Source organism: Tachypleus tridentatus, chromosome 12 (genome assembly GCF_004210375.1).
Source record: "Tachypleus tridentatus isolate NWPU-2018 chromosome 12, ASM421037v1, whole genome shotgun sequence".
Classification (NCBI taxonomy): domain Eukaryota; kingdom Metazoa; phylum Arthropoda; class Merostomata; order Xiphosura; family Limulidae; genus Tachypleus; species Tachypleus tridentatus.
In genome coordinates, this window is record NC_134836.1 from 7,825,759 (window position 1) to 7,850,991 (window position 25,233).

Below are 25,233 nucleotides of genomic sequence, written 5' to 3' on the forward strand. Positions count from 1 at the left end.
ATTATATATTAAAAGAACATGCTTTATAAGGTTTATGAGATTTACATTTAATACGACAATGTCAAAGTACTGTGTTAAGATTAATTTTATTATGATGACTTATGGAAATATGTTATGGAGTTTATATTTGATTGTTTACAAGTCTACAATGTTTTTTTTAAAATACATAACATGTACTTGATTACTTCAACATGTTCAAGACATAGTCTTATTTCAATTTATCTTGAAATGTTAAATTTGAAAAATGGTATTCTTCAAACCTTTCCATATGTAAAAATGATACAAAAACATCTACAGAATGATCTACCAACTTTTAAACTTGGAATATACTCTATTTGGGATAGATTTGTCCACTGTCTAGAATAGGAAATCAAGGTTTCACTGATTTTCAGGTGTCACAAATGCAAAACATGCTCATGAATGTGACATGTGTATGTCTAGTCACATTCTTCAAAAACTTGCACTTTTTAAATTACTATATTAAACTAGTTATTGTTTATTGCTTTATACTGCTCACATACCTTTAAATTTGTTCTTTTTGTGATGGCATGGGATGGCTTCAGAGGGGTGGAACCTGTACGCTGCAGGCTGAGATCAGTCCTCAGCTCTACATGAGGAAAGATGGTGGGGACGATCATGTCTACTGCCGATGGTTTTTACAGTCTCAACCTGCCTGGCTTGAAACCCACGGAATCCAAAACAGTGGGATCCGACACAAAACATGAGCGTTCAAAGTGATCTTGACAAAGCTTTGCATGGTGTGAAGGAGTCCAATTCTTCCTATTGAACATCCACACCCACTGTCGCCACCTTGCCAGTTCCTTCTCCTTGCACAGAAATGAAAAGAAGCTTTTGCCCAATGCCAAACCGTTTTTTACAAACATAAGCAACACATTAAACCATGTTATCATAAAACAAACATAAAGTAGCAAAATTAAGATAAAACATAGTCTCATAAAGTATGTAATCCAAAAAAAGCACTGATAGGTTTATATAAAACATCAGTACTGAAAGGAAAAAATGGTCAGCATGCAACGAAGCATGTTTGGCAACTATTACATCATAGTTTTAAATGTCATGGAAACAGCCTAATGACCGAGAGGAACTTGAGTTCGATGACCCGCATATTTTGTTTCATTTTTTACTTAAAAACTAAAATGTTTAAAAATATGGCAACCACACAGGAATTATACCTAACCAAAGTACAATTTCTAAGGCAATTATTAAATTTGTTGAAAATTCACCTTTAAATCACAATATATGGCAAATGATAAAATCACTAAAACTGTCTATAAATCACAACTTAGTCTTAAAGTTTCTGAACAGGTTACCTTCTGTGTTCATCAGTTCATCTGTAACAGATAAATTTTCACTGGAAAATGAGTTTTCCAAACTTTGAAACATTTTTCTTTAGTAAAAGTTCATTTTATCTGTTATTTTTCTTTACCCTAACTCCATACAGGGTTGGTCAAATTGACTAATCCCAGAACCATCTTTACAAAATATACGAAATTAATTTAAATTACCTTTTTCTCCTTGATAGAATGTAATAAGATATTAATTTATTTATCCTAAATGGCTTAAAACTATTAACAATATATATATATATCTGTTTCTACTTAACTTTTGTTGTTTTATTGGCCTTTTAAATCCTTTTTAACCAATAATCCTACCATGCAAATTGTAAATCACTTGGTAAACATATCTTACAAAATTTTTTCTTTATCATACATAATCTAACCTGGTAAATTTCTAATTTTTAAATTCTAGTTAGTTTTATAGTAATAAATAAATAATATACATAAAAGGAAAGAAACACAGTACCTGGGTTTTCTTTTTGCTCTTGACTGTCAATAAAACTATTTTTTTTATACTAATGGTACTATTACACTAAATTTTTATATAAATGAATAATACATCCAAGATCACAGAATAATAACACATAAAATTAGATAATATTCTGTAATGATTATATACAATTTTTCTGGCTTTATAATTATGTGACACTCACTGTAAAAAAATTCAGCTAAGCTTACCAATGTGCTTCCCATGAGAATAAAGGTTAAACTGGAAACAAACCTGGTAATTCTCAGTACAGAAAACATCATCAAAAATATATATAATTTGACAGATTAAAACTCTGGCTTTCTATTGATTATAAATAATATTAAATAAGAGAGAACTATTGGCAATTTGTGAAACAGGATGTGACAAGTAAGTGTAACAAGATGTCTGATTTTCTATTTTATGGCTTTGTTAACAAATCAGACTGAAGGCTATAAAATTTAATATTTGCCTAAGTAATGATAATATTATAATGAGTAATTAACATTAAATTCCACACTTCTTGAATTGAATACCCATAGAGCAAATGTCACAATTCCCATACTAGGGTGAGGTTTAGAATGTTTTGAAAATATTTCCATATAAAATTAAGAACTAAGTTTACATAACACTAAAATTTGGTTTATTAGCTATTGTTATGCCAAGTTTATTCATACACCATGAAAATAAGGTAGTTTAACTTTTGAATGTTAATTAAAAAGTTGTTTTATGCACACCATGACCTGCCTGTAGTGAGATTAAGTCAGGCATAAAAAATGAGCTTCATATATATATATATATATATATATATATACTTTTTCCAAGATGTACTCTATAATATAACTAGACATAAAAACAAATACTAGCCAATGTAATGTATTAAAATTGCTTATAAGTTCATGCCAATTCCAAAGAAATATTTTTATTATTGGATCTTACTTTGTATCTCTGGAGTAACAAATACAAGATCAAATTATCCAATTAACTTTTAAATCCAAATATTTTATTTAAAACAATACAATGCAATTTTATACAAAATAAAATAATTTTTCACATCATCAACTGTAACATAACTGACTAAGAGATCCTACTAAATCTAATCACTGTCTTCAGCTATCATTAGAGAAAGTGGTACCAAGTGGTTCATATCTTATTAGATTAACAATAAAAAAGTTACCTCCTGTTTGTTAATAATATAGCAAAAGCAGAACACAAACCTCACTCACTTCAGGAATAGCATCAGCAAATACCTGGCAAGAAGAATGAACTGCTGAAACCAAACCACGAACTTGTCTCCTTGGTATTGAAATAACACGTGATAACATCTTTGAGCTGAATAAATGAAATTTTTTAGTTGAGTTGGCTGCAAATTTACCATAATACAAAAAGTAATGTTTGTTTTTCCAAAAGACATTGAAAGGCATACTTAAACTTCATCTTTAACTTTTTGCAACTATCCATGAGGTTTGCCATGATAAGACCCAATGTGCTTTGTTATCTACCCACTTCCCAACACACACAAAAGTAAAGATTACTGCAGATAGAGCTAAACAATTTGATTACCTCAAGCAACAATTACTAGTGTAGTGATTAATGATTAATCCAAATCACCATTACATTGTCTTGAAAATAAACTAAAATTGAAGATAACACTCATTACTAGTTTTTATTGTTCCAACTATCCATGTGGACAAATTACTGTCACAAATCTGCTGCTGTTGTTTCTTGTAATGCTACTGAAGTCACGTTTGTATTTTCTATTGGTAATATAACTGTAATGCTGAACATTTGCAGCTAGTATATTTTAATGATAGTTAAAGTGGTAGCTTATGGTCATGGTCTCATTTATGCTCAAATAAAAATGACTTGTCACATAATTAGTGGAAAGAGCTCTTTAAAATAAGGAACATTAATTTAACCATATGCTTGTGGTCTGCATCCATCTTACTGACCCCATACCTGTGAAACTATATATAAAAATATTTACTGTTATTCTGATTTTACTTGGCTATTGCTTTGGAAGATGCCTGATAGTTTAATACATAAAGCTTGGCATGCAGATACTAGAAAATGCAATGACATGATGACAGCAAACCTAAGATTTCTTTCAGTGTGAGATAGTTTGCATGATCTCTGAATCATGCCATTTGGTCTGTGTACTGAACCTGCCACTTTTGAGAGGTTAATCGACTTCACATTAATGAGGCTGCAGTGGCTGTATCTGATCTACGTTTATGATGTTTTAGTGTTTGATAGTACTCTCTAGTATGTGGCTAAGCACCTAAGAATGGTATTCCAACAGATAAAAAAAAAAAAAAAAGGTAGGGTGGAAATTGAAAGCAAAAAAACACAGGGAATTGGAATTTTCCATTCATTTTGGGTACAAAAGGAATCTCCAAGAACCTTATTAAAACAGCAATGATGTGAGATTAGCTTTAATCTGAAACTAAAACTGAAATCCTCAATTTCCTCAAGCTTGTGTCATATAACCAACTATTTGTGGCCAATTTCACCACATTACCAGAGTCATTATTGGCTCTCACCAAGGATAAGATGCACTTCAGATAGAATGACTAATATAATCAAGTATTTCACTCATTAAAGTATGATTCAGTATAAGCCCTGGAGCTGGCATATTCAAAACAAGATTGTGAGTTCCTGCTAGATTCTAACACCAGTGATAGTGGTATTATCACAACTGCAAGACAGAGTATAATGAGTAATTAAGTACCTCTACTCATATGCTCCAGAAAACACTATATGAAAAAGAAAGACCTGCTTACTGTCATAATCTAAGACTTTTGAAACTTCTGATGGAGTAGACCCTGTATTGCTGAAGTGGTTGATGAACATTTAAAACAATCCTCAATGAAGCACCAGTATGCTGGATAACAGGATTGAAGAAATAATTTAATCCTTCTTTATCATCTGGTCCACAACACAAGGCAGAAAGTGAAACTCTGTCCATTCATTCAATATCCTTATCCTGTTAACTTGCAAGATTTAAAACAATTTCTACCATAGTAATGACAATCCATATTGTGTGTCCTGATGCATGGACGTGTGTCATACACCTACTGGTGGAGAGTTCTGCTGCAAGATTTTCTCAATATAGTGGTGCAACCTCACGTGTTATTAGGGAGTTTGCACAAATGCAAGAGGAAAATAAGCTATTCTATGTCAAAAGGAGTATTCCTTTTGGAATTTACAGTTAATACTGTTAGGTAACATATTTTTGTATTGTAATAGTGTAATTATTAATGTACACAGCACAATATCATGCAATAAAATGAAAACAATGACATACAACCAATTACCTAATATAATAAAGAACTGTAACAAATATAATTATTGTAACAATTATCTAAACAGAGAGAATAAGTCATATTTTTTCATATTCTGTGTCCTGGTTTGTACTTTTTTTTTCTAAATCATCTCTTATATGTGCAACTAGTGACACAGGTTTTGGGTCTGCTTCTCTCGATTTTTGGAACCGAGATGCGAGCTTTATGGGCTGCAGAGAATAACATGTACTGGGAACTGATTCTTCTGTGACTTCCTCCTCTATTTCTTTTATGAAGACAAGTTCTGCCTATGTTTTTGCAGTTATCTAATCCTTCATACTCTACAAGGCTGTTGTAATTCAGTGTTCCATCCATCATAACAAATCATCATTGCAAGACCCTTCAGGTTCCACTGAATCCAGCATGACAAAAATTATAGAATGACATTCCTCCATGTTTTGTCAACATTACACAGCCAACAAAGTGATTAATCTTGATGTACTTAATCAATTTCAGTAAAACCAACTTGAAAATAATGGAATTTCCAACTCCTAATTACCCTTTCCCTATTAGCTGCAGTATATGAAGGTAAAAACCAATGTTATACAGATTTATAATTCTTGGGTGTGTTTAGTAATTGCCTATGAGCAGAAGAAATTGTGATTTTGCATCCCCACCTCTCTATCCAAATGTCTCAGCTCATTGAAGGTTTTATGGTTAATGCTATATCAACAGAAAAGTTTTTTTACCTTTTTAAAATGTCTAGGATGTTTCAATTTTCCTCTCACTATTAACCTTTTCTTTTCTGTTCAAATTTATACATACAAGAACAGTAAAACAACCTTTAGTGATTTTGTTATAAACAGTTTTTTATGTCCCATGAACTTTTATTAAGAGTCAACTTAAAGAGAATATTACCTCATATATTTTGGGCTGAACAGTAACAATCCATTCCCTCACTTTTTCTATATTCACATTCTTGGTTACACCTTTCACTCCCTTCAAACAAATGCTGTGTCACCATTTAAGTCTGCCAATTTAACCATTGGAGAAAATGAACTGTTTATCACCTAACAGTCCAGCATATCCTTCAGCTTAATAATTAGAAAAGGCTCACTCTGAGGGACATTTGCACAAATTTGATGCTTAATCTATTTTACCAGCACTTAGGCAACCTCAATCTGCTTTGGCTTTCAAACACACTTAAGTGCTCAGCTACATTGATTATTTTATCTCTGTTTCTCTGAACAGTACACAAAATTGAACTTACCAAATCAAATTCATAACCAACACCAACTTTCTACTTACTGTTTCCAGTTTCTCTCATGACTTTTACCTTATCTTCCATGCTTACAATTTTTCTTTTGCAGTAGACTGTTACAGTTCTTGGAAATGTTTGTTGGAACTTCACTAATGTTACATTTCCCTGTCTTTAGCTGACCATTGTATACTACACAACAATGAACTTTCCACATGCAACAATGTACACACCAAGTGCAACAATGAGCAGCATATGTGTAGAATTTAAATGAATTGTTAAGTTCAGAAAAGACAGTTGTGTTAAATTTTTGACACATTGTTTATATTATGGATAATAATATTGCAAATAATGCTATATGAACATTAAATAGAATTAGAATTATAGACATCCCACTGAGACTAAACATCTTTGATGTTATAACCAATCTTAAGTATTAAATGTTGTTTTAACTGGTGTTAAGTGCAACTTCAAAAACCATTCTATAAATTGTGTATGGTGAAGCTTCAGATATGACATTTTTGTCCCCGGTCTGATAATTTAGTGAAATGGGTGATAAAGACTGTCAAATGTTAATATCACTGGAACTGACTGGGATGAACACTTAATCCCACATGATAATTGTATACTGGACAACTTAAAACAGATCAATGAAAGACTTGGTATAGTGTACACAAGTTCATATACACATTTGCACATGTTAAGTATTTACTCTGTAACTTTTGACACAGTAAGTCTACCTTCACAAAACTTAATAAAATATATGTTATGATTATACTGTGTATTTAAAACAAACGTTTTCAAAAGGCTTATAAATTACTTAATATACAGCAAAATTGATACTGCAGTACAGTTAGAATTGCAAGTTAATAAGATATGCATTTTTAAAACTTGTTTTAATATTAGTGTTGTTTATATTGTATCCAGTTTTCTTATCTTTATAGCTTAATTGAAGAAAGTTAAGTTGGATGTTTGTGCAGTAAAACATGTATATTTAATTTGGTGTTGCATATACCTGCTTTAATCCCATCACAATGGGTTTAGTGCAACATACAAAAGTTTATATACACATTTGCACATATTAAGTATTTACCCTATAACTTTTGATACAGGGTGTCTACTTTCACAAAATATAACACTTAGTAAAGTTTACAAGTTTTTGTACACAAAATATTACATATTTTAAAGAAATATCTTTACTAAAGATTTATTTGCTAAAATATTGAGCCTGTCTGGTTACTAGTCAAGTGCAAGGTGATTTGATGTTATGATTAAAAACTATTATTGGCCCCAAAAATCTCAAATATTATGTGTTATCTCTAATACAGTCCTAAATACATTTCAAATGTTTGTTCTCAGTAAGACTTAAGATTTTATGTCATTTTCTATACCATATTACGGTTTATCAAATGACCAACCTTGTTATCATTACAAATAATTAGGAGATAAATTATGTTTTTCCCATGTTAGATTGACTACATATAACAACAGGAAAATACAGCTTGTCTGATAACATTATATATTTATTAATTTTTATTGTATTGACCTTCTAGTCGTACTTAGTTAACATTACATGACTTACATTGATATGGTGCATGTGCAGCCCACATCACCATATCCAATAATACAAGGTGTTTGGAAAGTCACTATGCAGTTTTGTCTGTTAATAAATATACAAGTGCACAGTGACTTTCCGAACACCCTGTATAAAACCAATCCAGTCTTAAGTGTGTTTTAGTGAACAAATATTGTTTTATACAGTAACATTTAAATTATTATACATTTTATATATGTATAGATTATTACCATTTATGGAACTTATTTTTCTTAAAATATAGAACAAATAAAAAAAGTTAAGCAAACAATTATCTCTTCTAGCTATGAAGTTTGAACCTGGCTTGGTTGTTGCAGGACACTGGTTAAGCCTTTTAAAATTCCATAACTGGAGGATATAAAATATTTTTGTTTTATATATACATACAGTTGAATAACCAAAACATCTTAAATAACTATACTGATACCATAGTATTCCAGTATAATTTAATAAGCTTAGTAACAAAGCTGTATTTAAGTCTAAAAAAGTAAGAAATTTCAAGCTGACAGAAGACCCAACCTACCTCCTTGATGTCTTTGTTTGAAAGAACATGGTAACCTTTTCAATGGCTGAGAAAATTACTAGGGGGATATTTTGAGCTGTCAAGTAGTTATTCGTGTTATATATTGAAGGAAGGGTATACAAGAGACAGTTTCCAGAAATGGAAATGAGGTTAACAAAACTACTGTGTTTATTAAAGTATATAAGCTATACTTCAGCAAAATAGAAAGATACAAGGTTCTTATTTTATATTCTAGCTTGTGAATATTGGTAATTTGAGTTTCTAATTTGTATGAAACTATATACTTAGTATTTTGAGATCATAAACCTGTAATTTTAACCAGTACTGTATTCAACATATCAAGTGACTCACTAAAATCTATACTAAGATGAGTTCTTTAAATATTTAATTTTAAATTAAAAAATTAACTCATATGTAATAAGAAAATTTGAGTTATAATCTACAAATTAATTCCAAACTTAATGATGTAAATCTGTAAAATAGTAGTTCAATAAAATTTTGAATGCAAATCAACAAACACAATGGAATGGCCTTTAACCTATGACCCACTGCAAAAGGGTTAACAGTTAGGACAGCTGGTATTAATTTTTAAGACTGTCAACAATTCACATTAGAAAATTATGGTTAAAAGTGGAAAAAAAACTCAGATAAAAGAACTGCTCGACCAATGCTTTCCAAACTACAAAAAGCAATTTTTCTGATGCAAGACATCACAAGTACTTTCCAAGGATTGTTCCTCTGATATAGCCATATGGTGAAAATTCTATGCCTTGTCCTTACCAGATCTCTTCCAGCACACCTAAACAGTATATGATTTCTCCACTGTCAAGATAAAGCTGTGCTTCATCAGACTATATATCAAAATATACTTTATTAAGAGCCCAAATATTACTCTTGCCTTATAAAATTCTAGCTAAATTTTGTCAACTGTAATTTATTGCATGATAAATGTGATAGCTCATAGAATGGTAGCACACTACCATAGGGTGTCTACTGATACATAAACTGCATAGTGTAAAGCAGCGTTACTCAAGTAATTTTCTTAAAAACTGGAGGCAATTTGCTTTAAGCTATTAGTATATATGACAATGTAATGAAGATACATGTAGATGCAATACACCTGTATAAATAAATGTGTGTGGGGTCTCAAATGTAGGTATAAGTATTCACAAATTTTAAACAACATAAATGGATTAATAACACACATATCCAATTATTAAGCCCAGATAAATGGAAGTAATGGATCTAATGTGGATGTTATGCAATGTGAAAATTAACTATGATTACTGACTTAACTGTAAGATACTGTTTGAAGTTACAGTACACTTGAGAACAAATGTTTCAATTCAGACATTGTAATATTCTGTGTGAAATGAAGTTTAATGATAGGAAAGGTATAAGAGGTTCACCTCATGTGCAAGAGAAAATTGTATTATCTAGTGCTTTACATGAAAAGTAATGCAAGATATTTTAACTGGATAGAATCAAAATGTTTACTTCTGTAAAATTAATAGTAGTATATATGAAATTCACAAACAGCACTTCAGATAAAATTATAAACTTGGCACATACAAAATGATTTATTTCATTATAATTGATATAGATTTAAACAATTAGTAAAGTGCACAGTTTTTTATTTGTGCTGCTTCAGTACAAGATGAAATATAAAATGTATGAAAGTGTACACTTTGTGCGAGTCAGGACCAGAATGAAAAATAACACAAGAGTGGTAATTACATCAAATTTATAACAGGATTTGCAAGATACATTAAGTCTGAATTTATCTACTAGCTGAGTTTTAGCTAACAAGTAGTGATGAGTCACAATATGTGATAGAAAATCAAAATCTTTATTATCAAAAGACAAAAGCACAATGTACCTATTTGCTTTAGAATATTAGACAGGTATATTCTATTAGACTAATTAACTGATCACCTGGCTTAATTCCCAAAGATGTTTTCCTATCAAACAACTCAGCTGAGATTCTACTTACACTGTTTAAATCAAAAACATTTTTATTTAATTAGAACTATTAGGTTTACCTATATTAAATGAGGCCAACCTCTAGATATCATTTTCCATACCAGTGAAGGACACTGCTCTCACTGACCTTCTTGCACTACAACAATATCCTCTGGATGGAACAGAGAACAACAAAGAAACAAAGACAGCCACAGCAAAATTAATTTAGTACATCCACTGCCACCAGCAGTATTAATAATTTCCACCATAATGTCAATCACACTTTATTTTCCACCTAACCCAAGTGTCTAATATTTATGAGTAATGATACTCTGTTTGTAATATGTAAGCCATTGGTGGAGCACATCACAGCAAAATTATTAAAAGTTTTATGGGCAATGTTTTATGTGAAAACTGCACACTCATAATAAATGAAAATATGTTTTAAAATGGCTACATTAAAATAAGGAAACATGGTATGCTTGCATACTACACTTATATTTCTCATTCTCTTTCAGACTTGTCATCAAACCAATAAATTAAATCTATTTTTAAACCAAGTTACTTTACACACTTCACATAGTCAAGAGAATGCCAAGTTTCTCTCACAGGAGTAAACAGTTACATGGACAAAACAGCTCTTAAACAAAGAACTAAACCACAGAAGTCAAAATCCTAAACTATAACTTATTATGAATTAATAAACAAAACCTTTTAAAAAATTGGTATGAAAATAGAGCATTCTGAAACAACAACACAATACAAAAACTTCTTTAGCCTTTTATGCACCAATGAAGTTAGAACTGTGCATTGTCACAGATTTTTACTTAGTTATATCCAAAATTCTGTTCCAGCCTAGAGGATCACACCTGAGGGTAATCCAAAGTGTGAAGCTAAAAATACAGTTGACTGGCAGATTTGATGTGGTGAGACATTATAAAGTCTGTGAGTATCTGCACATATGAATATATGATCCAAATTAGTTCATTCAGCAGGCACAGAAGAGAAAAGAACCCAGTGAAACTGGACACACAAGAAAAATCAAGATGGGTACAATCACAGAAGGCAGAGATAAATGAAAAAGAAATGGGATAGAAGGGACAATTTCCTTCTAATGCCACACAATGTTTTGGTAGTCACCAATAGGACATGCAACAGCAAATAAGACAGAAAAGGAGACAACAAGAAACTGAAAAAAGAGTAAAGAGTTCATGGTGTCAAGAAACAGGCATAGATTCTGAAATACAAAAGAGACAAGAAACCAAAAGACAAAGTCTTGAGCAGCCATGATCCTAGTCACCAAAGTGTTAAGAACATCTCTAAAGACTTCAGAATGAAGAAAAGGAGTAAGGCAAAGGTTACAGAAGTAAGAATGGAGAAGACAAATAACACAGAGAAATATACTGTGTCCAAGAAAATTCCAACAACAAAGAAACTAAATATGCAGGAACAAAGATGATCAAACCACAGACAAGACACTGAAAAGTACCAATTTTACATCCTCAAAACACTATAAGGGTCATGGTACAGTGCTTCAGAGAGAGGAGAGAGAGATGATATATAATAAATAAAATAGGTAATAAAATGAACACTAGAGAGTTTTATTGGAGAAAAAGATATCAGATCCATGAATAGGTAGAATGGAATTTGAATACGAAGCGTCCGAGAATGAAAAAGCAAAATGGCCATATGCCACAGCAAAGGAATCCTACAGTTTTAAAAGACACAGACAAAGGTCAGTGCTATCAACATCACCATAACTCTGGGAGGAAGTAGCAGTCATCATCATTTGAGAATTCACTGTACTTAAGATAATTCTACATATAATTAATTTTTATACATAGTGAATGGAATGCAGTGTAGTTTGAAATTGAATCTAAAACTGAACAAGACAAGCAAAAGTTAACAGAAAAAAAAGAGAGTGCAAATCACATTAGATTGAACACAGTTCACACTTCAACACACATACATCCCTTCACAACAGTTCCTCATAAACATTTGCACTCAAAATTAATTTCAAACTTTTCATTGAATCTTCTGAACACAGAGGATGTGTCACCCTCATACTGATGGAGGGCTATTGTTTTTCTCATACAAAAGTAGCCCAGTTTGTGTTTAAATGTTTCTTAGGTCGGAAATAGTTCAGAGCCAATGACAGCATAAATTCTTAAAAGCAAACATACAAGGAATTAATAAAATGTGCAGAATGTTAAATTCAGTATTTTAAAAGTTAAACAAGATGGCAAGTAAACTCAAAGTGAGAATTATGTTTTTAATTCCAAATTTTATTTCCATATGGGTTAACTTTTACATACAACTAATTTGGCTAACTTCATAATTTTTTCTTCAAAATAAACGTGAACAAATCCTTAATTATTTAAATTCTGAAAATTTGTAGCTTTACTATTCAGATTGAAAAGTATTAATATTATCACTCATCAGTTTCATTATTACTTTATTGACAATAATTCATAAGTTTGGCGTTTTATAATCTAGTACTAGCAGTAACACAGAGATTTATGAAAGTTTTTGTACTCATTAATTCTAACTTTTGCTTAAAATACGCTATTCACTTGGATAAAAAACAAAGCGACTTTAATAATAATAATTAGTACCAGTAATTAAAACTGCATGAATTAAGTAGTGGTTTTCGTGAATTTAAAGTAAAATAACTTATTTTCGAGTGCCATTCAACATTTGTGAAATAAACCTCTAATTTATGGATATGTCTTTAATCTGATATTGTTGTTTTTTTTACTTTTCACTACCTTTTTAAAAGGTGTAAATCTCTTACTACATATAAAGCTAATAAGTTTAAACCCAGACTTATTACATAATTAATTTCATAAGCCTACGCTAAGTAAAATAAGCACATTTTAATACTGTATTATTATTTTTATACATGATTTTTTTTCATTTATTGTATTCTACTCTTATTTATTTTAATAAATTTTGTAAAATTTATTTACTAAACACTTTTCATAACAAATTATTTGAAACAGAACTTACTCCAACAAAAACTCAAAAGTAATTTCACGTTTCCTTGGTTGGTAAACGTTCGTAATTTCGCTCTCGTATGGTGTCGTAAAAAGAAAACACTACCTACAGTTCAATTTTACAAACTCACAGTTTACAACAATAAAAAAGGAAGGTAAGAAGCCCTTTGATTACTTAAGTGTAAAATAATAATAATAATAACGAAACTGTGATCCCAATTACTGATGATATAGCTTAAGACGAGTAAGCAACACGATCAAAATTCATAATTTGTCAAGACAAACTGTATGCATTCAATAATATTAGGTTTTAAAGTGTAAAGCCACAAAACAACTTTCTTCGGTGAGAAATCGAAACTCGGATTACGGTGATATAATTTTCACGCTTATTGCACACACATATGTATATATAACATATTGCACAAGTATTCACCCCTGCAAGGTTTCCGCATATTATTGCTGTACGAGCTTGCAATAACGAACCATTCGAATGGGTTTCTTATATTTAGAACCTTTACAATGTACTACAAACTTTAAAAACAAACACAAACGCTGCTATGTAAATGCATTTGATTTTCAACTAAATCCAAATATTCCCTATTGTAAAAATACTCAATTCCCTTGCTACAGCAATCCTAAGTCAGGTTAGGTGCAAGGCTAATTTGAAAGGCCACAAAATTAGTGTAATGGTCTCTCTCTCTCTCTGTGTGTGTGTGTAACAAAAGTGGTTTAACTTGACTTCAGAATAAATACATCTGCTCAAGCCACAACTATCATATAGATGGGAAAACAACAACCATGAAGACCAAGAAGCTTTTCAAACAAGTCAAGAATAATAGACTGGTTAAGAATGCAACTGTGAGGCCAATAATGACTTTACAAAATTTGCAAACTTTCATGTCTGATATGAGTAAGTGTTCATATTTCGACAATATCCCGATCCCTACACAAAGATAGCATGTAGGGGCGAGTAGCAAGAAAGAAGCCATTACTGAAAAACGTATAATCATTTATAGATTTTGCTACAAAGCATAAAATTATATTACAGACATCTGACAAAAGGTTGTGTACTCAGATAAGACAAAAATTGAGCTTTCTGATTTAAACTTAAAGCGTTACGTGTGGAACAAGCTCAATACAGCACAGCACCCAGTCAACACCATTCCAATTGTAAAGCATAGTGGTAGTAGCATTCTGTAATTGGAATGCTTCTTATCAGCAGGTACTGGAGACCTTATTGGGATTGAGGAGAAGGCGGTTGGGGCAAAGTACAAGCCAAAAACCTGCTTGAACCTAAGCAAGAATCTAAAACTGGACCTAAAATTTACATTTCAACAGAACAATGATAATAAGCATAAGGCCCAAGTTACACTGGAGTGGTTTCAAAAGCAGAAAACAATGTCCGGATTTGAATACAATATAAAATCCATGGCGAGACTTTAATATTACAGTATATCAACGATCACCTATGAACTTGTTAGAATTGGAGTAATTTTACCAGAAAAAAATGAGCAAAACGTACATCTTTTAGTGCAAAGCTATTAGAGACTTGCCCAAAAAGATTAAAAGCAGTAACTACTACCAAAGGTGCTTCCATCAAGTACTGGCTTAAGGAGCTGAATACTTATGCAATTAACAAATTTCAATATATATATATATATACCTTCTTTGCAGATTTTTTGACATTCAACCTCCTTCACAACTAACAGTGTTAAGTTTGATCGTCAGAGTTTCAAATAAAAATAAGTTCATTAAAAAATTACTTACAGTATTTGTATTTGTTCGACTCGTAATCTGAGAGTCGCGGGTTCGAATCCTCGTCGCACCAAACATGCTCTCTCTTTCATCTGTGTGGGCGTTATGATGTTACGGTCAATCCCACTATTCGTTGGTAAAAGAGTAGCCCAAGAGTTGGCGGTGGGTGGTGATGACTAGCTGCCTCTCCTCTAGTCTTACATTGCTAAAAGTAAGGGACGGCTTTGCGCGAAATTCAAAAACAAACAAACAAACCATCCCATCCACATCGAAAACCTGACTATGCCACTGAATAGGCAAAAAAAATAAGTTAATGTTATTAAAATACATTTGTAATCTAAATATGAAAACTATACTACGAAAGTTTCTAATCGGCTATAGGCTTGTGGGACAAATGAAGTAATAATTAACACAGAATTACTTTTAAGTACGGAATAACAATTTTACACACTTTATGTAAATTTTCCCCAAAAGCAAATACTCGGCCTAGCTTGAAAAACTCAACTGAAGCCTACTTGTTTGAGAGTTCTTTGGTAATACATTAAATGAAACCAGCATCACTAAGATGCTGCAAGATCTAGTAAACGTTACAGACTTCGAGCTTAGTATATATATCCTATAGGTTAGCATTGGATCTAATATATCTAATAATTTGTTTAAGAAGACTAGATCTTACGGATAAGCTTAATATTACGCGATATTTGAAAGCTCTCTTACATAGGATTTTATCCAGTAAAACTGTGATGAAAAGACTTAGAATAAGGAATTTTCGATCAGCATGTACTATGTGTCAAGCAGAAAGTAATTTATAAGTTACAAATCGATAAATATCTATTTTTTAATATTAATTTCTTAATGAACAACAAAAGCGCGACATACGTACAGCTTTGTCAACAGGCAACAAATTTCATTCTCTTCCAAAATGAACCTCTTCTGAAGGGATCGATAGTAAGTATTTAGATGAAGATGTTAAAAATTAGGTTTCTATACTCGTGGTGGGCTGATCAAAAGTCGTACATTGGCTACCTTTCCACTTAATATATATCAATCAACCAGTAAACTAACTAACCAATTTCAATATGGCATGTAAAAAAATAACTGCTCACAGTAATACGAGGTGACACAGGTTTTCTCCACACTACTAAACCGTGGCACACGAATATCTGTAACAAAAAAGTCATTTTACTTCAAAAGCTTAAAACGTAAACTAACATTCTGAAATAAGTGTAAAAAGTAAACAAAACCTTTTCAACGTTGTACAAAGTGTAGTGTAAAAAATGTAGTTTTGAAGAGTCCTTATTTATGTAGCAATATGTATAAATATACTAGTAGTCTGTTGCCTGTCCACGCAACTACTTTCCAAGGTATTAATGGATCTTCAGCAAAATCGGTACATAATGTCCTTGCAGAGGTACATACAAAGTTTCAGTTTTACGTGTTTTTTTTCAATGGGTGTTTTTCACCACCACTTTGCTCCGTGTAGACGGACTGTCATCAAATTTTATATGAATGTGCAATGAGTCCATTGAGAGACGCAAATAAATTTTCTGTTTCTGTGGTTTTCATGAGCATTTTTTTCGTATTTACCACTACCTCACCTCTTATGGATGAATCTTCACTGAATTTGGTATGGAGTTTCGATTGTTTTATTGGAGGACACAAACAAAATTTTAGTTTTGCATTTTGCGTATTGTTGGGCGTTTTTTACCACTACCTAACATCCTGTGAACATACCAAAAAAACATACCAAATTTGGTATGGAGATTCATTGAGTCAATGGGAAGATACAAACAAATTTTCTATTTTGCGAATTTTTATGATCGTTTTTTACAATTACATGTAAGGAAAGCAACTTTTAATATCCTTAGATAACCTTTCATTAATAATTAATTTACATGACTTACTTCCAGGGGACGGGTACGACAGCTAATTTCTAAAATATTATAAACACGACAATATCAAGAAACATCTTTAATATGAACGTCTTGGAAGTTTCTCATATTCCATCATTAGCGTTAGTGTATTGAAAAAGTCAATAATATTCTAACTACAAAAAACAACATTAGCATGGAGCGAGTTTTCGTATTTAGTCAGAAGCTTAGGAAAAAAAAAAAAACATTTAAAGAGTAAAAACAGCAGTGCATTTAAGGTTGTGTGGGCCGAGGGGCTACTGATTTTTGTTGGACATACATACCATCTAATTTTATATAGAATAAAATTATAAATGAGTCCCTATTAAGACTATGGATCCTTGGGCTGAGACCCCTCTAGCCCCAACCTAAATACGCCACTGAGTAACAATATAATACAGTGTACGATAAACATGGTGGCATACACGTTTGATGAATAATATTGTTATAAAAAGTATTATAGGGAAAGGCTTAAATATAAGCACGAACACGGTATTTTTGAAACAATAACAACAAATATCAAATAAAAACACTATATATGCAAAAACGGCTCGTTTGGGTTGAGAAAATATTTTACATAGAAGGTCGAAACGTTGTTCGCTCTTCTATGTAATATATTTTCTCAACCCAAACGAGCCGTTTTTGCATATATATTTCTCTAGAAGTGGGTTTTCTCGACATCACAAATAAAAACACTGGTAACCCAGAATTAATAACAACAGGGAGGAGTTGATATTATTTAATGAAAGTAAAGGAACATCATAGCTATACAACAAACTAATCTAATAACTCGGATGTAGATAATCTATATTACTAGTTTATTTTAAAGAAGATAAGTCCAAATTTAATTTGCCCAACACTAACTAACATCAACTCCTCCTTGTTGTCATTAATCTAATTTGTCCCGGCTTCTCAGTATTTGTATTTCATATTTATTATTACTTTAATGTTTGTTTGAAATTAAGCACAAAGCTACACAATGAACTATGTGTACTCTGCCCACCACAGGTATTGAAACCCGGTTTTTAGTGTTGCAAATGTGCAGACATTCCGCTGTAACCGTTGGGGAAATTATTTTAAAGACACAGGGTTTATGCTTATATTTAAGCCTTTCTCCATAATAGTTTCTCTGAACAATATTATTTATTAAAGACTTGTAGGCCTCACGTTTTATAGTATATTCAATTATATTACTACCATTTAAACTTATTCTTTCGAAACTTCAGATTTAAAGCGAAAAGTCGCTCATTTTTTTCGTAATTAGAATATTATAAATTATTTTTTGAGATGCTAATGTTGGTGATAAATTTTAAGGCAATTTCGAAACGTCCGTATTAAAAGATGTTGGCCCAGCATGGCTAGGTGATTACGGTACTCGACAAATAATTCGAGTGTCGCAGGTTTGAATCCCTGTCACACTTAACATGCTCGCCCTTTCAGCCGTCGGGTGTTATAATGTTGCGGTCAATCCCACTATTCGTTGTATCCCAAGGGTTTGCAGCGAGTGGTGATGACTAGCTGCCGTCTCTCTAGTCTTACACTACTACATTAAGGACGCCTAACGCAGATAACCCTCGTGTTGCTTTGCGCGAAATTCAAAACAAAGCAAATTAAAGACAATTTTTGGTATTATCATTTTTGCGATTCTTATTATAAAACTTCGTTATACAATTTCTGTAATGCGAGCCTCTTCTTGGAACATCCTTAATTTTCAATACGTGTTAGATTTCGTTTAAGTTTCTGAAATAGGTTAGCATGCCTAAACAGCGAATATAATTATTCATAGTTTGTGTCCCATTGTTCATCAAATGCACACTACATTTGTGAGATCATGGATGCGCGACAAGAGTAACAGTGAAGTCCCATTATTCAGCTAGACAAAAAAAAAAACAAAAAACAGTTGACAGCATGTGTTCTACCGAAGCTTTCTTGTAGAATATTAATTTAAAATTAGGAAGGCTTTGAGCAAATAGCCAGTAGCATAACTAGACTGCAAAGAAGTTTAGAAGACATAGTAACAAGTTTTGAATATATAAATACATACAAAATTAATAAAACAATTTTAATTATTTTTCAGAATTCTTTAATAGATTGTTTTGGCAGTGTTAATGTTGAGTACATTGGATTATGGGTGCCAATAACCTGTTGTAGTAAAATCACAACTGCAGAAGATGACCTAGGAAGTTCGAAACGTTATTCTCTCATTATCAATAAAACCGTTCTGAGATACAATAGCCAATATACTATTATTTGTGTGGTAGCAAATGTATCAACTGACCATAAATCACACTTTATGTTATGAATACAACAATAATGAAACATACGCATCGCCTTATGGTGGACTATAGTTACCGTATATTAACAATTGGATTCTGACTTGACGCTCGCGCGCGCCTGCACATGCATTGAAAACATTAGTGTAAAGATGATTTGAATTGGTAAATGTATAAGGCTTTGACAGTTTTGTCATTATCATTTTTGCTATCTAAGAATTGTAATTAAAAATTTCCTTATTACCCACTAAAACCATCTTAAAAAATTTATTATCTAAAAGTGGATAAGTTATTAAGTGCACTGAAAATGTTCACAAGCTTAACTTCTAATCGCTGATAGACCTTTTAAAAACTCTAACAAAGAAGTCAAAAATGGGTGAAAAAGTTGAATCTAAGCAAGTCAGTATAAATAGTACGGTTCGTGTACTGCATAGTTCTAATCCAGTGCAAGATAATGGCGAACAATTCGACAGTGAATGTAGAAACTGTAAAGGGGATTCTGTGTATAACCACCAAACTATAATAAACCAATGCAGAAACCAAAGAGACAAATGATTTCGAACCATCCGCATAAATGGAAGGATGGTTCAGAAGATGTTCGATAAATCTTCTTTAGATGACTTAATCTAATATTATCGTCCTCAACTGTGACCTTTCTTTTTGAATGTCGACGAGAATAGCGTGAAAACTAAAATAAAGCAATTCCAGGGCCAATGGAGAGCTATGCGAGTCAGTATAAATAATACAGTTCATGTACTGCATAGCTTCTGTGATCCAGGGCAAGAAAAATGGCATAGAATTTGACAGTAAACACACAAAGTGTAGAAAGATTCTGTATGCAACGAGTGAATCGCAACAAACCATGGAAGATCCACATACTTTTGTACCATCCATATAAATGGAAAAGGAAGAATGGTTCAAAAGATGTTCGGCAAATAGAAGGGATCACAGAAAGCACAACTTCTCCGAGATGAAGCTCGGGATCAGGGTGAATACCCCGTTGGCAGCAGAAGTGTATGCAAACGGATTTTGAGTGAGGAAATGTAAAATTATTTGCTGTGGTCCACTTCAGTATGCAATTTGGGGCAGTTTGTACATGCTGTTCAATAAACCTCATGCTTGACGACTGACAAGAGATGTGAAATTCGTTGACAAACTGTTTGCAACTGTAAGGGGAGTTGTCCACTCTTTGTGATGATAAGACACTCTAGACACAGATCTAAGGGACTAAGTTCCTGTGAGAAAGGAGAAAGTGTCAGACTTACACGGACTTGAAATTGAAGGTCCATTAAGAATATTTAATAAAAATGGATAAATGGCCATACAACCTGTACGAGTGGAGATCTCGCAAGATGCCATACCTTCACGCTGGAGCATAAGTTTTTCAAGGTAAGTAAATACAAAAACAAGATGTTGTCGCTTGAAAAAGGCTTCCATAATTGACGCAAAGTCGAATCAGGTGGTTTATGGTGAAGCGCTGTCATTGAAACCCATAATGGGTGGGCAAGAGAGGTTGTTTGATTCAAGAAACCAAATAATACAAGCATTAAAAATCCTCTTTAAGATCTTAGAGAAGCAACTCGTCAAAGCAATTAGACCATAATTTGAAGGAATTTTGGGATCCTTCCCAGGGTTAAAAAAGGGAGGACAATAGCATGATGCCAAGAATAAGAAAAACATTCTCCTACCAGGTCCAGTTAAAAACAACCAGAAGAATAGTAAGAGCTAGGAGAGAGCTGGCGCTGCATCTCGTAATGAATGTTATCAGGTCCAACTGATGTACTGCCAGATTGATGAATAGCAAGCTTGAGTTCCACCAACATAAATGGATAATTATAATAACAGATGATCAACCAGAAAGGAGAAGGCAATCGCTTTGCCCATGTTTTGATGGCTAAGATGGTGAGAATTGAAGCAGAAGTGCTAGGCTAGATGCACGAGAAAAGCTTTTGCCAAGAGTATTGGCGATGCTCTGGGCATCAGCAGCTTACTATCATCAGAGAGCAAGATTGAAACAGTGCCAGAAGTATATTGTCCTTTGACCTTTTGAATTTTGTCTGATATGACTTTGGAACCGGTGGTAAAAAGAGATGTTAGAGGTGCATTTAATCAAATATTCCTTCTGGCTTTGATGTCTGACCTGCCGAGCATGTACATGGACCCACTGAAAAGGAATGCAGTTTAAATGTGTGGTATGTTTACAAAAGGTATACCATGCCATGCGGCACACGGGATTCTACCACGGATGAGGATAAAGTAGAAAATGTGTCGAAGTTTCAGGAATACATTGAGTAACTGCCTGGACAATACAGTTAGTCACTGCTGCCACGCAGTCGTCTATCAATGACAAGATCAAATTCTGAGAAAACAGTGGAAGTAGGCAAGTTAGTCTTGTACAACTTCCACCGAGGCATGATGGCCGGGTGGTATCAACCACGGCATGTCTCTCTCAAAATAATGAAAAAATGATCACTGCCCCGTGAGTTACTTCAACCTTCCCAGAAAAGTGAAGGGGAGCAGATAGATAAAGCATGAAGGTCTGACTGATCATAGATCTCTTCAAAGAGAACAAATTGTGGTGGTACAACCTAAGGAAACATGGAGAGCTACAGCTTCCAAGGATGTATCGAGTAACAAAGACAGGGTGGTCACATGCTGATCAACCAGCAATGCCAACCCTCATGCATTCATCCATCCATCCATCACACAACCCGTCATTTCTGTACAAAGAAAACTGCCAAAGGGTGCCTGTATCGAGAGGTTTTAGAAACGTTTCTTGTAAGGAGAGATACACGGGATGGTAAGAATGAATTAATTCCTTAATGTAATCTATATTCGAATGAAAACTCCTACAGTTCCCCTCGATCAAAGTGGCCATTTTTATTTATGTGGAGGAGAATGGGGCAGAAGCCCTTCTGTTTTTGACGTTTTTTCTTCTTCATTAGATGAAAGTATATCAACCTCCATGGATCCTGCCTTGGGTTGAATAGACAGGTCTATCTCTGTGGACAAGGGTTCTGACAACTGAGGGAGTGAACGAATAAGTGTTTTGCTTCTTAAAGCTGCTAAAGAGGATGGACCACAGGAAACACACGAACCTGAAGCTAAAAAAAGTGGAACTGGCCAGTCACTGAAAGTGTTGCACCTCATTCTACTCCACCCATTTAGGGCAAGAAATAAAGTAAGAGGGATGTGTAGCACCGCAGTTAACACAGCGTGGTTCTCATTTGTACTCGTAAGTGTAGTGGTCTTTGCCAACCCATAGAGCACGTGTTAAAGAACCACAACATGATGTTTTTGAACAACTGGAGTGTTGACACTGTATCTTACAGTTAAGATAATCTGCTTTGACTGTGTTAGGAGAACATGGTGTTGTATATGTCAGTATCAGAACATTAATAGGCACCATAATTCCATCTTTGCAAGTGGAGAATTAGCACACCACAGAAATGCACCAGCTGGTGAAACTAGCAAGGATCTCTGACTTGAAAAAGTTCTTTAAATCCCTCTCAACTATAACTCCTCTGGAGTTGCATGGGAAGTAACCTCGATGAGTATATCTCCAATTGCCTTTGATTTCAAGAGTTTGGTATGTTTTGGTGAAGATGTTTCCACCAAACCATCTGTAGAGTGTAACTTCTTTACTAACTTCGAGAGACAGCAAGTCCCTCTAATCCCTTTTGAATAAAAATGGGCACATCTGCCCTAGGGATTTTTCAGATAAGGAAAGCACAATTAGAAACTAACATATAGAATCTAGCTGTGATGGCAACTGAACAGAGTTGTTCATGCACGGTCATTTTCCAATTATCTGTTTTTTCATAATTGGGGTATCCATAATAAAGGGAATATATTTCAGTGCCTATTGACTTTACCCACTATGAAGCACAAAGAGGGAATGCACTATAATGCCAAACAAGGACACTGCAGCAATGTTAGGGTTTCATGAACACTATACCCAAACACCAGCATAAGACATAATGCCCACAAAACCTGCTGAGAATCTCCAACACTGGTACTCTGTTGACCCTAGCCAAAGTGGACCAGGCTACTGGTCCTGGGACCCACCCAAAGGCTGCCTGTCTACAGGAATTCAAAACCAAAGTGGTTTGTTGAAGTTGGACTCCTCAACCACCAGGATCCTCTCCTCCCCTTTATGGGTCATCATGCACAGCAAACACGTGGGCAGATGATTAAATCCCAGAGGATGTAAACTGATTGTACAGAACCTTCTTTGGGATGTCCCATCACCATGTACAGGAATCCACCTTGAGGTGTTGAATCTGGTGATAAGGAGGTTGCAACTTGTTATCCCATCTCAGCTAAATAGAAAGAAAACCATGGTAGTATATATCTGGCTATCTGTGTTGAGTCATACTGAAATGAAAAAAATTCCAGTACAGAAGTACTCAATTCCACTCTCACAAATGACAAAGATGGCCATTTCCTAACTATTACAACTGGGATAGACTGCTTGACTAGCAAATCTTGTAAAAGACGTTATTTACAATTCAAACATTATGTTACTTGAAAAATAGACAACTGAAAGGTATTGTTGGTTATATTTGATAGTGAGACATCATAATCACTCAATTTATCTAGCTAAGTTAAACAGCCACAGTAAACCTTGTTAGATGAAAGCTAGAATAGCTGATTTTGTTAGATGAACATCTTATGGAAAGTTACAGTTGAATTTAACTGTTTATGATAATGAAAGAGAAACAAGCTGAAACGATTTCTTTCAGAGCATTTAGGCTAAGTTTTATGGTGAATGTTGGAGAAACTTCCAGAGTGATGTGACAATTCTGTATACAAGTCAGCACAACCTTGTGTCATGCCAACAGACAAGTCTTAGTTCATGTTTATCAGATTTACTGAAGTAACAGTCCAGTTATTAAATTTAACTGCATCTACACGTCTAAAACAGACACACCCTCAAGGCCAAACAAGCTGTTATAAAATATTCTCAGTTGAAGATAGCTTCTACCTTTTCTCTTCCCCTAGTCTTATTATTCTCGTAATAAAATTTAAAAAAAAAGCATCAACACTAATAATTTCCTTAATCTTGAAAACTTCAATCAGATCCTCCCAACCCCCTTTATATTTTTTTTCAAGAGAAAAGAAGTTCCTCATATGAGGATTTTTCCATCCTAGCAGATATTTTATGAACTATTTTCAGCAATTTGATGTCCTTTATAAGATAAGCCCAAATCAGAATATGTGGCCTATACAATGACATACTAGTCTATTTGTACTTGTATAGATACAATCTAAAATTTTATTTGCTCTACCACATTGCTTGGATGCTCAAGAGACTAATGAACTAAAAATAACAAGTTCTTTACTGAAGCACAGCAACTTCAAATAAATAAAAATACAAAAATCGTTAAATGAAAATGAAAAACTGGAACTAAATTAAATACAATAAATTAAATAAAAATACAAAACCAAAATTAACTTCGAAGAAATGACAGAATTATAAACAATTATTGCTATTTAACTGATACTCGAAACTGTTAGTACTTGGTGAAATCCATACTTACAGAACTGAGGGAAAAAAGAAAATTTCTGTACATTTCACAATTCATTCATTTATTAACCAAACCATGTCTGTTAACAAATGAATTAATTGTGAAATATAAAATTGTCCCTTGTTTCATTCTTCAATTTTGAATTCATAGCTGAAAATAAATTGAACAGAAAATGAATGAAAAAAAAAAGGAAAGAAAAACTACACAAATTAAGCTGTATTTGACTTTCATAAAAAAAACAAAATTCAGATCTACATATTTTTAATAATTTATCAGCTTCAGCATTTAAATTGCAATTCATAAAGTATTAAAAATATGTAGAC

At 33.1% G+C, this 25,233-nt stretch overlaps 1 protein-coding gene across 3 annotated transcripts in view; it reads right to left on the reverse strand.

Moving 5' to 3' along the window:
* The window catches only part of mRpS10 (mitochondrial ribosomal protein S10), a 40,422-nt gene extending 26,689 nt beyond the window's left edge, over positions 1-13,733 (reverse strand). Inside the window, exons 1-3 of one of the 3 annotated variants that reach the window (XM_076470269.1) lie at positions 13,455-13,733; positions 3,042-3,156; positions 522-827 (exon numbers count right to left, since the gene is read on the reverse strand). In XM_076470269.1, coding sequence (XP_076326384.1) covers positions 522-638 — 117 coding nt within the window. In that variant the 5' untranslated portion in view covers positions 639-827; positions 3,042-3,156; positions 13,455-13,733. The remainder of the gene's footprint in view (positions 1-521; positions 828-3,041; positions 3,157-13,454) is intronic. The other 2 variants (XM_076470271.1, XM_076470270.1) reach the window with 2 other exon arrangements.
* Between the last annotated feature and the right edge of the window lie 11,500 nt (positions 13,734-25,233).